Source organism: Oryza sativa, chromosome 3, assembly GCF_034140825.1.
Source record: "Oryza sativa Japonica Group chromosome 3, ASM3414082v1".
Lineage (NCBI taxonomy): Eukaryota > Viridiplantae > Streptophyta > Magnoliopsida > Poales > Poaceae > Oryza > Oryza sativa.
This window is the reverse complement of record NC_089037.1, coordinates 16,418,707-16,433,740: the sequence shown is the minus strand read 5'-3', so window position 1 is coordinate 16,433,740 and position 15,034 is coordinate 16,418,707. Positions and strand designations below refer to the sequence as shown.

At 43.8% G+C, this 15,034-nt stretch overlaps 3 protein-coding genes across 4 annotated transcripts; 1 reads left to right on the top strand and 2 right to left on the bottom strand.

The window, feature by feature from the left end:
• The first annotated feature begins 1,547 nt into the window (after nucleotides 1–1,547).
• Nucleotides 1,548–7,418, top strand: LOC9272509 (protein STRUBBELIG-RECEPTOR FAMILY 7). Of its 2 annotated transcripts, none has more exons than XM_015777060.3 (16): nucleotides 1,548–1,822; nucleotides 2,867–2,999; nucleotides 3,100–3,171; nucleotides 3,269–3,337; nucleotides 3,425–3,496; nucleotides 3,586–3,654; nucleotides 3,748–3,819; nucleotides 3,916–3,981; nucleotides 4,058–4,123; nucleotides 4,399–4,766; nucleotides 4,876–5,171; nucleotides 5,581–5,852; nucleotides 5,919–6,054; nucleotides 6,541–6,671; nucleotides 6,801–6,957; nucleotides 7,055–7,418. In XM_015777060.3, exons 1-16 carry the CDS (start codon nucleotides 1,684–1,686, stop codon nucleotides 7,196–7,198), a joined length of 2,262 nt encoding a protein of 753 aa, XP_015632546.1. In that variant the 5' UTR covers nucleotides 1,548–1,683; the 3' UTR covers nucleotides 7,199–7,418. The 2 variants fall into 2 exon arrangements, with proteins under 2 accessions (XP_015632546.1, XP_015632548.1); XM_015777062.3 differs by having other exon boundaries at nucleotides 2,867–3,004.
• A 101-nt stretch (nucleotides 7,419–7,519) lies between these two features.
• LOC9269962 (glucan endo-1,3-beta-glucosidase 5) lies at nucleotides 7,520–10,869 on the bottom strand. The gene has a single exon (XM_015777063.3). It carries the CDS (start codon nucleotides 9,323–9,325, stop codon nucleotides 7,844–7,846), a length of 1,482 nt encoding a protein of 493 aa, XP_015632549.1. The 5' UTR covers nucleotides 9,326–10,869; the 3' UTR covers nucleotides 7,520–7,843.
• Nucleotides 10,870–11,247: 378 nt separating this feature from the next.
• On the bottom strand, nucleotides 11,248–14,435 carry LOC4333045 (uncharacterized). The gene is made up of 2 exons (XM_015777482.3): nucleotides 12,629–14,435; nucleotides 11,248–11,518 (listed from the first exon to the last, which is right to left on the bottom strand). The coding sequence occupies exons 1-2, from the start codon at nucleotides 14,341–14,343 to the stop codon at nucleotides 11,512–11,514; spliced, it is 1,722 nt and encodes a 573-aa protein (XP_015632968.1). The 5' UTR covers nucleotides 14,344–14,435; the 3' UTR covers nucleotides 11,248–11,511.
• Between the last annotated feature and the right edge of the window lie 599 nt (nucleotides 14,436–15,034).

Below are 15,034 nucleotides of genomic sequence, written 5' to 3'. Positions count from 1 at the left end.
ATTTTAGTTCAAACAAAGATAGTATTTACAAAGCCATCATGATGCTAATTAGTCATAGGAAAAAACTAGCGCAATTGACAAAAAAGCGTTCAATTTTGACTGCTGTAACCTAGTTCAACTCATCAATCTCTCACTTTCTGTCCGGATTAAATAAAGGGCAAAATATATGTCAACTTATATTAATTGTATTAGATGGCTCATTTTAACTATGTCATTGTTTTTTCAATCAGTCATAGAAAACACTAGATTGGTTTTTTTTCAGACGATTGCCTCTGGTTACTATGTATGTACGATACGAACTACTGTTTCATACTGAATTCTCTGAAGTAAATAGGCGTGCATGTCACCATGCTGTCTTCCTGCCTTTTATAGTGAAACCCCTGGCCATGGGATATGTGAGTCCAGCCATCAAGAGGAGCAGGTTGTTTGAATAGCCCAAAGAGCAAATGGCCAAATGCTCCCTCTGTGATTCACTGATTCTCTGCCTTTGCTTTTTAGAACTGTCGAAACAGTCAGGCAACCTGTCAAGAAAAAGGCACAAGAAACAGTACTCCGTGTAGGGACATGGTAGATTGGCGACACGGACAGGACAAGTGAAAATGTGAAATCAACAAAGGAAAAACTACCTCTGTCCTAGCAATTTATCTTAATTAATACCAAAGAAAAAAATTTACTACTGCCTCCAATTTTTAATATATAACACTATTGATTTTTTTATCAACATTTAACCATTCGTTTTATTCAATTTTTTTCACAAATGTAAAAATATTTAAATCATGCTTAAATAATATTTGATATTAAATCAAATGATAATAAAATAAATAATAATTACATAATTTTGAAATAAGAAAAATGGTCAAACATAACTTAAAAAAGTCAGCAGTGTTATATATTAAAATACGGATGGAGTAGCTAATAATAAAATAGTAGGGTTACTATATGAAGAAGTAAGGAGTATTAAAGTATAAAACCTTTTTAAATACTATTTTGATTTGTGGGCTGATGGTAGATAAGAAACTCCAAATCAACTTTTTCTGAGAAATTTGAAATGCTAAAAATCAACTCTTCTTAAAACGGACGAAGTACTACTTCCAAAAACATGCAGTAATAGCAACAAAGAAACATACTCCCTCCTTCCGTCCAAAAAAAAAAAGACAAACCCTGGTTCCATACCCAACGTTTGACCGTCCGTCTTATTTGAAAAAATTATGAAAAAAATTAAAAAGACAAGTCACGCATAAAATATTAATCATGTTTTATCATCTAATAACAATGAAAATACGAATTATAAAAAAATTTCATATAAGACGGACAGTTAAAGTTGGACACGGAAACTCAGAGTTTGTCTTTTTTTTTTCTAGACGGAGGGAGTAGTATATTTAATCATTTCGTGAAGTTTTTCTTCAAGGCCTCTTCTACCAAGTACCTAACCTTCCCTAAACCTACAGCTATAAGCTTTTTGGCAACAGAAAAATATATAGCTCTCCGAGAAAAAGAAAACACCACTCGCTCGCTGACATATAGTGAGAGAGAGAGAGAGAGAGAGAGAGAGAGAGAGGAGAATGAGCTTTTGTTGTGTATAGTAGCAGGAAGTGAACAAAAAGGGGGGATTTTTTTTTTATTTTCTGTCCATCACCTTCTTTCCTGGAGGAGTTCTCCAAGAAGCAGAGAAGCATTACCGCAATGGGGAAGCCGAGCTCGAGCTGGTTCAGAGCAGCTTCAGGCTCGGGCATGGCGTCGGTGGGCTTCACTGGAGTGGTGGCGATGCTGCTCATGGCCACAGCGTTCTTGGGGGTCACTGCCGACACTAGCTCAGACGACGGTTAGCTCCTCTTAATCTCGCATTTGCGTCCATTTTTCTTCAGCTCGAGCACGGTTTCGGTTTGGTTTCTCAAGAACTCTGCATTTCCAGCTTGTTTTGTTTTGTTCAGTTCAGTTTTCTGTGTTCTTGTTTCAGAAATCAATGGGGGATTTTCTGCTCTTGGTTCTTCCTTTCCTCCCCTTCTGTTTCTTGGTCAGACTTCTTAGAGAAAGAAATGTTTCTTTTGCAGTGGAACCTTTTCTTTTGATGAATCCTATGGAAATTGCTTGTGAATCCACTTAGCCACAAGCAGGAACTTGTAATTATTTAGCTGTTTCTTTCTGTTTGCTGCTTCTTTTGGGACATCTCCATTATACTGTAATTAAGGAGCTTATAATTCTGGTTCTGGGGGGTGATCACATGCCAGATTTAAGGAGAATTGTTCTGCAAGTTTCTTTAACCAATCAGTCACCATGGTGTTAATTGCTAAGTTGCTGCTGGCATCTTCACTTCCTCAAGCTATTTTCCCTTCTTTTTCTTTTTCTTTTTTTTGACTTTTCTTACTTCAACTGGTCAAATTTTCTCATATTTGGCTTCATCATACTGTGATTGATTGTGATTTCAAGGTTAAGGCCGATAGCAAATGCCATTAGTTTGGCAGGGTGGCTCCACTTTGTCATCATCATTCTGGTGCCATCGTTTGTCCTGTCCGGATAACCGGGCAGGAAAGATGTGCCTATGCTTCTTTTTATTCATTTCTCCACTCTTCCTTCCATGACTGGCTCCATAATTTTTACATATCAACGCAGCCTTTTCTCATTGGATTGCTAAAAAGTTAGGTTCTCTGTATAGTATGTTTCAGTTTGACTTATAGTTTTAAAAGTGTTGTTTTTTTTAATGCAAATTTGGGGTTTTGAGATTATGGGAGTTATATACAACTAATATTCTGACTACTTTTCTTAGTACCAAATTATATTAAACTAGGCAACTCTAAACCTTCCATTGTTCCAGCCATGTGTAAGTTCACTTGACAATATCTTTTCTTTTTTTTGGGTTCATGTTCAGTGACTGCCCTAAACACGTTCTACACAAGTCTGAACTCGCCCTCGCAGCTGACAAACTGGGTGGCGCAGAACGGCGACCCTTGTGGCCAGTCTTGGCTTGGGATCACTTGCTCTGGATCAAGGGTGATAACAATGTGAGGTGACACTTAGTGGGCACGCTTCAGGGATGAGACATTTGCTAATTGCCAATTGTTCTGATGTGTTTTCATGTCTTTGTAAATGAACTGTGGGCAGAAAATTACCCGGTATGGGGCTCAAGGGGACCTTGGGGTACAACATGAACGTCATGACTGCACTGGTTGAGCTGTTAGTGAAATCTATTTCAGATGGTTTTTACTACTTACAGTCTTTACTGATGATGGTTGAAAATTTTGACCAAGTTTTTGTTTTTGTTGCTTTGTAGTGATGCTAGCAATAACAATCTTGGAGGAGGTGATATCCCTTATAATCTCCCTCCAAATCTTGAGAGGCTGTAAGTTGTGATTTTGACTGGAAACTGGAAGAACAATTTTGTCCTTGTTTTCATTCTGTTAGTTCTGACAGATAATCTGACTTGCAGAAATCTTGAGAACAATAGCTTCACTGGGACTTTGCCTTACTCCATTTCCCAAATGGCCTCACTGAAGTATCTGTAAGTCACTTTATCGTATCACAATTTGCCACCTTCTCCAAGCCTCTCTGATTGCATCTGACCAAACCATGTCACTCTCCTTGATGTAGAAATCTTGGACATAATCAGCTTTCAAGCATCAATGTTATGTTCAACCAACTCACCAACTTGGCTACATTGTGAGTGTTATTTTATTTTTATATCTAAACAACCATTTTCTTGATACGCTTAATACTGACAAATTATTGGTAAACTGAAACTAATTCTTGTAGGGACCTCTCTGACAACACCTTCTCTGGCACTCTGCCAGACAGCTTCAGCAACTTGACAAGTCTGACCATGCTGTGAGGACATATTTTCATATCCTTTGATATGGATATCTTGTTGAAACAAGCAAACAAAATCTTGTACTACGTAAAATGATATGTTTCCCTCTTCAGTCATTTGCAGGATAATCGGTTTACCGGTACCATAGATGTCCTATCTGATCTCCCTCTAACTGACCTGTAAGTTGGTACACTGTTCACCTACTAATATTCATCTCTTTATCTCCTTGTGATCCAAGACAACTTCCTCTTGCAGCAACGTTCAAAACAATCAATTAAGTGGAGCAATTCCTGATAAGCTAAAAGGCATAAGTAATCTGCAGTAAGTTTTTTTTCGCCACCTTGTCAGTCTATCACAGGGTTCACAACTTTGGAATGAAAAAACAAAAGAAGACCAAATTCCTAATGAAAACATTTCTCAGATTTTCATAGAATTTGATATTCTTAGTTAAATTTAAATAAATTCGGAATTTTGAGCTGGAGAGGCATTGGTACAGACCTGCTGCCGTAAGACCCAAAATTTCAGAAATTCATTCCAAAATTGTGAACCTAGTCTATCACGGTTCCAATATTTATGTGATGGATATTGTAATTCAGGATAAGTGGGAACTCCTTTAGCAACAGTCCAGTCAGTCCTGCACCATCATCTCCACCATCCACTACTTCACAATCCCCGCCACGACAGCCTTCTACCAGAAATCCTCGTAACCGTAACAGAAATCCACCAATTGGAAGCAATGGTGATAACGGTGGCAATGGCGATGGCAGTGGCGGTGACGGTGGAGGCAGAAGTTCTAAGATAGGAGGTGGGGCTGTTGCTGGGATTGTCATATCTTTGGTGGTTCTTGGAGCAATGGTTGGATTCTTTGTGTTCAAGAGAAAGTCAACGAGGCATCAACATGGAGGAGATCCTGAGAAGAATGAACCTCTCACTCTTAGACCAATTGCTTCAGGAAAATTCAATCGTAAGTTAGCTGGAACCTTGAATCCTAGAACAACTATTCAGCATTACTGTCCTTGAGCTGTTAATTTTGAAGTAATTTCTGAATTCTAAACAAATTTCTTGATGTTCAGAGCTGAGAACAATAAGCATCATATCACCAACTGCAAAGGAAGGATTGCAGAAGACTGTCTCAATGAACCTGAAACCGCCATCGAAAATCGATTTGCACAAGTCCTTTGACGAAAATGATCTCACAAACAAGCCTGTTTTGGCAAAGAATGTAGACCTTTCTTCCATCAGAGCAACTGCGTACACTGTGGCAGACCTGCAGATGGCAACGGAGAGCTTCAGTGCTGACAATCTTATCGGTGAAGGCTCTTTTGGCCGGGTTTACAGAGCAGAGATCTCAGATGAGTCAGATCATAAGGTTTGTCACTGTAAGCTGTGATATTTTCTTATATTTTGTTTCCAAATGCAAAAACGCATCATCTGCAAAAGTACATTCAGTTCATTCTATGGATGTCAAGATCAACTGTTCTTTAATCCTTTTATTTTTATTTTTATTGGAAAGGATAATCCTTTTACTTCTATAGTATCTCCTTTTACTTTTACAGTAATTAGTAAGAAAATAGCTGCATATACAATAATAATCGAACATCTTAAGCTCATATAGGCTGTAGTAGCGTAGTCATATTGGTAGTTTCATTCCTGTATGTCAAAATCTATAATCTACTCGTATGGAGGACAGGAACTTCAAACAACACTTCATTGCAAATGCTATGATTATATTTTTTAATTTTCATCATTTTATATTCATGTCAATTTCTACTTTCCAGGTACTGGCTGTGAAGAAAATCAATGTATCTGCCTTTCCAAGCAAACCATCCGATTTCTTTATTGATTTGGTAGCAAAGATTTCAAAATTAAACCATCCAAACCTCTCAGAGCTTGACGGCTACTGCTTGGAGCATGGACAGTATTTGCTGGCATATGAATTTTACAGAAACGGTTCTCTTCATGACTTCCTTCACCTGTCTGATGGATACAGCAAACCACTGTCTTGGAATAGCCGTGTCAAGATTGCATTAGGATCTGCAAGGGCATTAGAGTAAGTGAGAAAGATTCATCAACTGGTACATTTGTTCTGTAACTGAATATGTATTTTTCTTTTCAGGTATATGCACGAAACTTGCTCACCGTCTATCATCCACAAGAATTTCAAGTCATCTAACATACTGTTGGATAATGAGCTTAACCCCCATGTTTCAGATTGTGGGTTTGCAGAGCTTATTCCCAACCAGGAACTCCAGGTGATAGTGCTGAACAATGTACCATTTGATATTTGATAGCCTGCTCTGTCCACTTACAAGTTACAACTTTACAGACTGCATGCTCTGAACCTTAAGAAACACTAACATAGTTTTTTGTGAATTGGAGGATATCTTGAGGTCATCTGAAGTAACAATAACATATTAAGATCTTCCTCAAGTGTTCTGCTAATTTAGAAATGATCCTATTATGTATGATAATTATGGTTATGGAACATAGCTGCAGTACATAGAGCACCTAGTCAATCAGAAGTTCAGAACATAGTTTCTAGCAGTCTGATATGAACGCCTTCAGAGCTGGATATTTTTGTCCTTTTTAACTTCAAGCATCATCTGTGTATTTCTTTTATTTTACTTTGTGCAATCTGAAGTGAGCCGTACAGATGTTAACAAAAAACTTTCTGAAAAAGCAACCTTCATATGATATAATTTTTCTCCTCATAAATCCTTATATAATGGAAACTTCAGGAATCAGATGAGAACTCAGGATATAGAGCTCCCGAGGTGACCATGTCTGGACAGTACTCTCAAAAGAGTGATGTGTACAGTTTTGGAGTCGTCATGCTAGAGCTCCTGACTGGCAGGAAAGCATTTGACAGGTGAAAAGTCAGCTGTCCATACCAACATTTCACTTGAATCTACACTCAAATTCCTCTGAAATGACTGAATTGAGAAGACAATGAGTCCTTACAGTAACAGAAAACAATTGTTGTCTGAAACTATTGCAGATCCCAACCATGGCCACAGCAGTCGCTAGTCCGATGGGCTTCTCCGCAGCTTCATGACATCGATGCGTTAGATCAGATGGTAGATCCAGCACTGGAAGGACTGTACCCTGCAAAATCCCTCTCTCGATTCGCCGACGCAATCGCGCTCTGTGTCCAGGTATAAATACTACCACCATTGTAGCAATTCTATTCTCCTTCCTTCCCCAATCTCACTGCACTGTTGCTAATCTCTGATCATCTCCAACTTTCAACAGCCTGAGCCGGAATTCAGGCCACCGATGTCGGAGGTCGTCCAGTCCTTAGTCCGGCTCGTGCAGAGGTCAAGCATGGGGTCAGTCCTCAGTGGTGGCGAGAGCATTTCGCGACGATACGACAACTCCGGTGACTACACATTCTAGGGTGAAAAAGAAAAAAAAATGCTTGCATGTTTTTGTCAGTAGTTTTTTGTGACAGCTACAGAAGTTACAGATGTTGCAGTTTGCTCAGCTACACAGTGATTTGTAGTACTGATAAGCCGTTGTCATGTAACCTGTAAAAGTATGCCTTTGGACTGCCAAACTCTGTTTTTGTTTGTGAATAACAATGGCAACCCCTGCCCTGGTGGTGATGCTTTATACATTCTGGTTTTCTTACATGAAAAGAGTGAAAGTGGAAAACAAATGATGCCTGATTCATTCAGGTATATATGGTTCTGCATCCACTTGTCTGAATAACCAGCATTATATCCTCATTTATAATCTGAACTTTATATCAATTCCTTTATCATGTTAATTATATATGTATGTACATCAGAAAGAATCACTATCAACAATTCCTCCAATAAATAAAGGGAATTGCTAATCCCAATGATTCCTTAGCTTTGGTCACTAATGGCAGCTACCCTTTCAATAAACCTTTATGAGGTAAATGAAAATTTACCATCATGCATGCATGCATGCCCTTTGTTTGAATATGAATTCCCCCCGGAATGAAAGAAAGAAATTAAAGGGTATATAAAGAATTGGTCTGAAGATGTGTATATGTCACTCTACTAGCTAGCTAGCTTATATGACGAGGCCAAGCAAGGCGAGGAGCAGAACGGCGGCGACGGACGTGGCGGCGGCGGATGCGGAGGAGGCGACGGCGAGGTCGTGGCGGCCGGTGTCGATCTCGATCTGGAAGCGGCAGGTGCCCTGGGAGGGGTCGGAGGTGGTGATCATGGAGAGGTTGTTGAAGTTGCAGGAGCCCTTCATCTGGTTGGCCGCCTGGAAGAACTGATTGAACGCGTACGAGACGTTGCCGCGGGCGTCGAGGCCGCCGCACGACGAGCCGGCGCCGAGGCTGGTGCAGTCGGCGTACTGGCACGCGTAGCCGACGGCGCCGCCGATCGCCGGGTCGGCCGGGCTGGCGTCCGGCCGGAGCACGCACCACTGCCGCGACAGGTAGCGGACGCCCCTCGCCGGCGCGATGCTCCGGCCGCCGGCGAGGCGGAGGTTGTACTTGCGCGAGCCGTCGTAGTTGAACACGCCCCAGTGGCGCTCGAAGCTGCCCGGGTCGATGCTCTTGGCGTCCTCGTCGAGCAGCGCGAACACGTAGACGTCGGGCATCTGCGGCCGCCGCGGCGTGCCCTTGCCGGCGAGGATGCGGTCGAAGAGCCCCTGGTTGAAGCGCTGCGCGTTGGCGGCGTTGGCGCTCTTGTCGCCGTCGGTCGGCCACCCGATCTCCCCCACCACGACGGCGATGGCGCCCAGCCCGTGCTTCTCCAGCGCCGAGATGAGCGTGTCGTAGTTGGCGTCGAACACGTTGGTGTACAGCACGCCACCGTCCTGGACGCTGGCCTGCGACGGCGGCGACCCCGGCGACGGGAAGTAGGCGTAGTCGGCGGGGAAGTTGGGGTCGGCCTGGAGCGACAGGAAGGGGTAGATGTTGATGGTGAGGAACCCGCCATTGTCGAGGAGGAAGCGGACGAGGCCGACCATGAGGCCGGCGATGTCGGGCCGGAAGTCCCCCGCCGACGGCCTCCCGTCGAGCGACTCGTAGACGTCGGCGTTGAGCGGGACGGTGACGCGCACCTGTCGGGCGAGCCCGGCCTTGACGAGCGCGGCCTGGACGTTCTGCACGGCGGGCAGCGTGGCGGCCTCGAACTTGCCCTTGTAGGACTTGAGGAAGGGCTCGTTGCCGACGGCGACGGCGCGGATGTCGACGCCGAGCTTGGAGATGTAGGAGGAGACGTTGTGGAGGACCCACTGCTCGGCGGCGGCGACGGAGGAGGAGACCGGGGCGAGGAGCTCGTTGGGGAGGCCGACCATGACCTGGATCCCCGTGTGGCCGAGCGCGCGGAGCGCCGAGGGGTCGGCCTCGAAGAGCTTGACCTTGTCGAAGCCGTTGTCGCGGAGGAGGCGGACGGTGACGTCGCCGGGGAGCGGGTGGAGCGCGCGGGTGCCCCAGTTCGCCGCCAGGGCCCCCGCCGGCGTCGCGCGGGACAGCAGCGCCGCCACCGCCCACGCCACCGCCAGCGCATGCACCCGCGCGCACGATCCCATCATCGTATGCCAAATATTTGATCGCGTCTCCCGTGTGCTTGAGGTGTGGAGGGTCGGTGGTGGTTGTTATAAGAGGGGGACTTGGGTTGGGTAAGGTAGTTATTTGGAATGTGTAGCTAGGGTTGCATGCATGGGAGGGAAAAGAAACAAAGAAAGTTTGTGTGTTTTTGGGGTTTGAAGAGGGAAAGGAAAGCATATACTAGGGACTTAGGGAGGATTTTTGGGAGAAAGGAGATGAAGAAGAAGAAAGGAGAGGAGGAAATCTGGATGGCAAGGAAAAGAAGGGATCAGATACCCCCCATGTGTAGGGACGGAAGTGGATCGTAGTATGATACGTGTCGTGGTTTTTTTGACCTTGGAAGGTAGGAAAAGAGGGGAATCGTTTTCCTCCAATCTGTTGGGATAGGAGAGGAGACAATGGTCGCAACAGAGAGAGGTGGCATGGCCGCTTCGACACGACGGCGCCGGAGCTTCTGGTTTTTTTTGGATTCATTTGCACGCGGCCACGCACGGCTAGTCGGCTCCAGCCTCCAGCTGACATTACAATTTCAAATGTGTGTTGTGTTTTGCTACTGGCTCCGTTTCACGACTGAAAGTGACATTGGCATTTTTTTTTTCAAAAAAAAAATACAAGTACAAATATAGACGCTCACCCTATAAACACGCACAAACACACTCTACTCTATAAGCAGCTCAAAGAGATTGGGCTAGCATATCTTACAATTAACGAAGTCACCATAAATGCCTCACCATTGACAAGTACGTCGTGTCTACTGCCGAAAAAATAATTAGCCGCAAAATTTTCATTACCAAAAGCATATTCAATTGAGCTACTGCAAGTTTCACCCTAATCTCAGATGTGGTCGGTCGAAACTCGAAAGCGACACAAATTGCTATCTGCAATGCGTTCTGCCTTCTTCACAATCTTATATACTCCTTCCTCCGTTTCCATATTATAAAACTTTCTAACATTGTTCATATTGATATATATGTTAATGAATCTAATATATGTGTCTAGATTCATTAGCATCTATATAAATACGGGCAATCCTAGAAAGTCTTATAAGCTGTACGGGCAACCCTAGAAAGTCTTATAAGCTGAAACGGAGGTACTGCATAATAGAACTCGAGAAGCATTACGCGCTTTTCAAATAGTTTTTGCATAATGCGATTTGTAATTTGTACTGCTAAGTACGACGAACGGCTTACGGTTCTGGCAGTCAAACAATAATGTACAGTATCAACTAAAAGTACAGCTGAATGCTTTCAGTGGATTATTTGTCCGATCAATATAAATAAGCATTCCGTCTTTTGAAGAAGATTCAGGTGCCTTCGTTCAGCATGCTCTTTGGCCCCACATACATAGACCCCCCAGTAATGTGTTGTGCCTTCACAACCTTTATATATATCCTATTATCTTGCATAACATAGCTTGGAAAGCATTATGTACTTTTCACATGGTTATTGTTGTATAATGCCCTTTTAAATCTGTACTAGTTGTGTATTAGCTTATAGCACTCGCGGTCAAACAATAATATTGTCAACATCAACTAGTAAAAGTAGAGTTGAAATCCTCAGAGTGCATTATTTGCCTGATCAATATAAAAACATAGATGCCACCTTCCATCTTAGGAAGATTCAGGTGCCTTTATTCAGCATGCTCTATGGTCCCGCACAAAAGAGACCCCACTGTAATAATCCAAAAATTCATGTCGATTAACTAGCCGAACCCTGACCAAAAATAAACCCCAATCGATATCTTCTTAACACATAAATCTAAAGCATCTCTTGTAGCTTTTAGGCAAAGTATAAGAACAAGAACAGATTAAAGATTGATAAACTACCTAATAAAACCTGGTATTCAAGCCTTGTTCTGAGCTGCTACAAATGTTGGCATTAATAAACGAACTGAAACCAAAAACAGGTAAGCAGTAACGTACAGTTCAAAATTGATTGGTCCAGTATGTATACATAGCATAGTACATTACAATCTTTCGATAGCAGAACGAGCTTACATGGTAGCTTAAAAACATGGTATAGTTTTCACCTGATGACATTGAAGTTTTCTGGATAGACATGCGTGCTTTCAACATCTCCTGAAGTTCAAACCTTGTAAATTGCATTGCCATGAACTTGTCCACAAAACCAGGACATTCTCGAGAAACCTCTCTCATTACATTTCCAAAACTTCAATCCCTGCAAGTTGTAGAAAATTTAGTACCAGAACAAGTCAACAATCAAAAAAACAGAAAAACTCACTAATAGCAACAATACGAAAAGCAGATCAAGACAACTATAAAGGTAGGAATGCGATTACTGTTGCAATCTTAGTGAAAATATTTTATATATAGGTTGCTGCAAGAATCAATCAGCATAGAGAAAATTGAAGAAACCTTCATAAAGGCTCAATTGGAATTGATAAAATCTGAAATATAACTGTAAAGAACCAACTATATAGGAGCAACTAACCAGAAAAGGCTCAATTTTTGTATTACATTTTTGGTAGACTATGAAGGATACGATTCAGTATATAGGCAGAGCATATTTTCAAATTATCAATAGCCACAATAAAATTATAAAGCAGTTGCTGCAATAACAATAATTGCAGCCAGTTCGTGTTTATCATATCTTGAAGGTAGAACAAGTCGTAACAACAGGAAAATGTAGATAGCTTCACCTCCTAGAAATTAAGTTATAAAACAGAGGGGAGCTAGCTCAGCTATCAATTAAACATGATTCACAATAGGAATAACAAAAACAAACAATGATTTAGAATTCAAGTAACACAATAAACCATACCCACACAAATTCTGAGAGCAAATTCCACAAACACGTTATTGCCAATGACTTTCGCTGCTAAACAAAACTGTCATCCTTTAGTTAAAGGAAAGCACATTGGTGTTGCTGATGTAGTGCTACTATCTGGTGATGTTTGCTCATAGTGTAATGATGTGTAGCCTACTTCTGTAGTGCACACATCTTACTCGGTGAATTATGTAGCGTGTCATTACCAATTCAACACAAAATGAAAAAAAAAAGGAACTAAGCAGTTAAAAGCTTAACCTCAAATAAAATGTAGTGCATCCTAGCTCATGCTAATTTGGGATAACTTTGCATGCACACCATAATTGTTTTAGTAATCCTATTTCGCTAAACGCTTGTGATTCGATACAGATTTTAAATAGTTCCTATGTTGCTAGAAGAACGATTACTAATGCAAATTCAACACAACAGGAAAGTCTGCAGCAAGTAATCCAAACAAAGTGATAGCATGTTATTAGTTTATAATTTGTCCAGCCAACTTACCAGTACTTAATTACGCCATCCCATCCACATGTTGCAACCTTGCTAGTCTCCAAGGGATGCCACTCACATCCAATGCAAACTCCATTGTGGCACTTCAACGTCTTAAATCTCCTGCAGCTTTTCCAGTCCCAGAACCAGCAACTACCTTCACCATCTCCTGACATCACGAACCTCCCATCTGGTGAGAAGTTCACTTGACAAGCGTAACCTGCCACAATGTGACCCGCAAACCGCTTCTTCTTGTTAAGTTGAAACCTCTCCTTGGTACTGTATATCAATATCTGATTGTCCAAGCTCTGTGCTGCCAGCCAGTTGGAATTCGGGTGCAGTGATATTGATGGCATTGAATGCATGTGTGGTTCACTGATATACTTAATCACCACTGGGATGCCGAACTCCCACACACGAAGCGACTTGTCATCGCTTGATGTCACAAACCTCCTATTATTATCTACAAAAGTGATGGTATTGACTGCTCCCAAGTGCTGGTCGTACTCTTGGGTTATCTGCCCTGACTTCATATCCCACTGCACAATCTTCTTGTCACTCATCCCAGCGAGGAGAACATGCTGCTTATCCTCATCCGGGTTGAGCTTCACTACATAAGGGACCTTGCCAGTAGAGAAGGTCGAGATCACCTGCCCGGTCTCAGTATCCCAATACTGTATATTCCTGTCATACCCAGCACTCAAGAACTTAGTCCCATCATTAGAAAACGATATATCTCTGACCGCCTTAGAGTGCCCCATGTACGTCCGCATACATGTCCTCGACTCGAGCACATCCCAGATCTTAATCTTACAATCCATACTCGCAGACAGCAAAAGGTGTCCATACTTGGGGAAAAACCTAATCGCCGAGACCCCCTTGGTGTGCCCAACCCACTCGTGCACACACCTCTTGGGAATATAGCAGCGCTCGTTGCTCGCCTTGGCATCCTTGGGCGGTGTGATCCATGACCGTCCTTGGTAATCCCTCTCCTCCTTCCCATGGAAAGTACTCTTGGCAACCATATCAGACTTCTCGCCCTTCCCTTCGCCGCGCGCCTCCTTCTCGGCCTTCTTGGCAGCGTGCGCCTCCGCATACTGACGCTGCTCTTCAGTGAGCTCCGCGGGTGGTGCCTCCTTCTTGCCGGCCCAGGGGCTCTGCTTGTTGCGGAGGATCCACTCGTCGGACGCCGGGTTCTTGGCCTCCGGCGGTAGGGGCTCCTGGTTGGCGCCCTCCTCGTCCTTGGACTGCAGGCGGCGGCGCTTGTGCTCGGAGGGGGCGAGGTTGTAGACGGTGTCGGGCTCGGCCGAGGGCTGGGCGTCGCCGACGATGTGGAGGCCGGAGGGGTCGGCGGCGTAGCCGAAGCGGTGGAAGGTGTTGTACTGCTCGTCGAAGAGGAAGGGGAGGACGGCGGCGTCCTCGACGTGGCCGAGCTTGTGGTTGCGGTTGCCGGAGGCGGAGGAGATGGGGGCGTGGGGGTGCTGGGGCCCGAGGACGGGCGCCCAGAGCTGGTCGGCGGTGGGGTTAAAGGGGACGAGGTGGAGGGAGGGGTCGAGCGGGCGGGAGGTGGACGCGGCGGCGGCGGAGAGCGCGAGCGCCGTGTCGTCGACGGCGGGGGCGGCCGACTTGGCGGGGAGGCGGAGCGGCGAGGCGTCCGGCGAGGAGAGGGGCTGCTGCTCGTCGTCGTCCTCGTCGTCCGGCGTGTAGGACGACTGGAGGAGATCCATGGCGCCGGGTGGGGTTAGGGTTAGGGTTTCTGGGGAAATTTGGGGAGGTTTGGTTTCGATTTTGATTTGATTTGCCCTTCGAATTGGAGTTCGGCGGCGAAAGACGAAGGGAGGAGAAGAAAGAGGAGGTAGGTCGGATTGGGCTGGGCCGGGCCGGGTGGGATATATATACCGATTGTGAATTGGGTCTCCAATCGAAATTTCGAATACGGATACGGCTACATACGACTCGTATGATACGAGTACTTGCGAATTTGGGATGGGTAAATTTACGAATTTTTACCAGCTGATCTGAACATATTACGCACTTAAAATAAGACGGAGGGATTAAAATAAGACGGAGGGAGTATATTCATATCTGGCCTAAAGCTTTAAATCATAACTCAGCGAAAAGTGTAGAGCTGCGAACATTTTTTGGCTTATGAGACAGATTTGGAGATCGGTCGTGCAATTAGACCCTAGTTTACCATGCTCCAAATAAAATTTGAAGATATCAAATACTTATGTTTTTGTGTATGACTATGTACATGCAACTCGTAGTCACAATTATTTCGGAAGCTGTATTTTCTTGCCTGAAATGTATCTACTACTCCCTCCATTTTACAATGCAAGACTTTCTAACCTTGCTAGATGCCAATAAATCTAGACATATACATGTAATGTGTGAATGTGTGGAATACTAGAAAGTCTT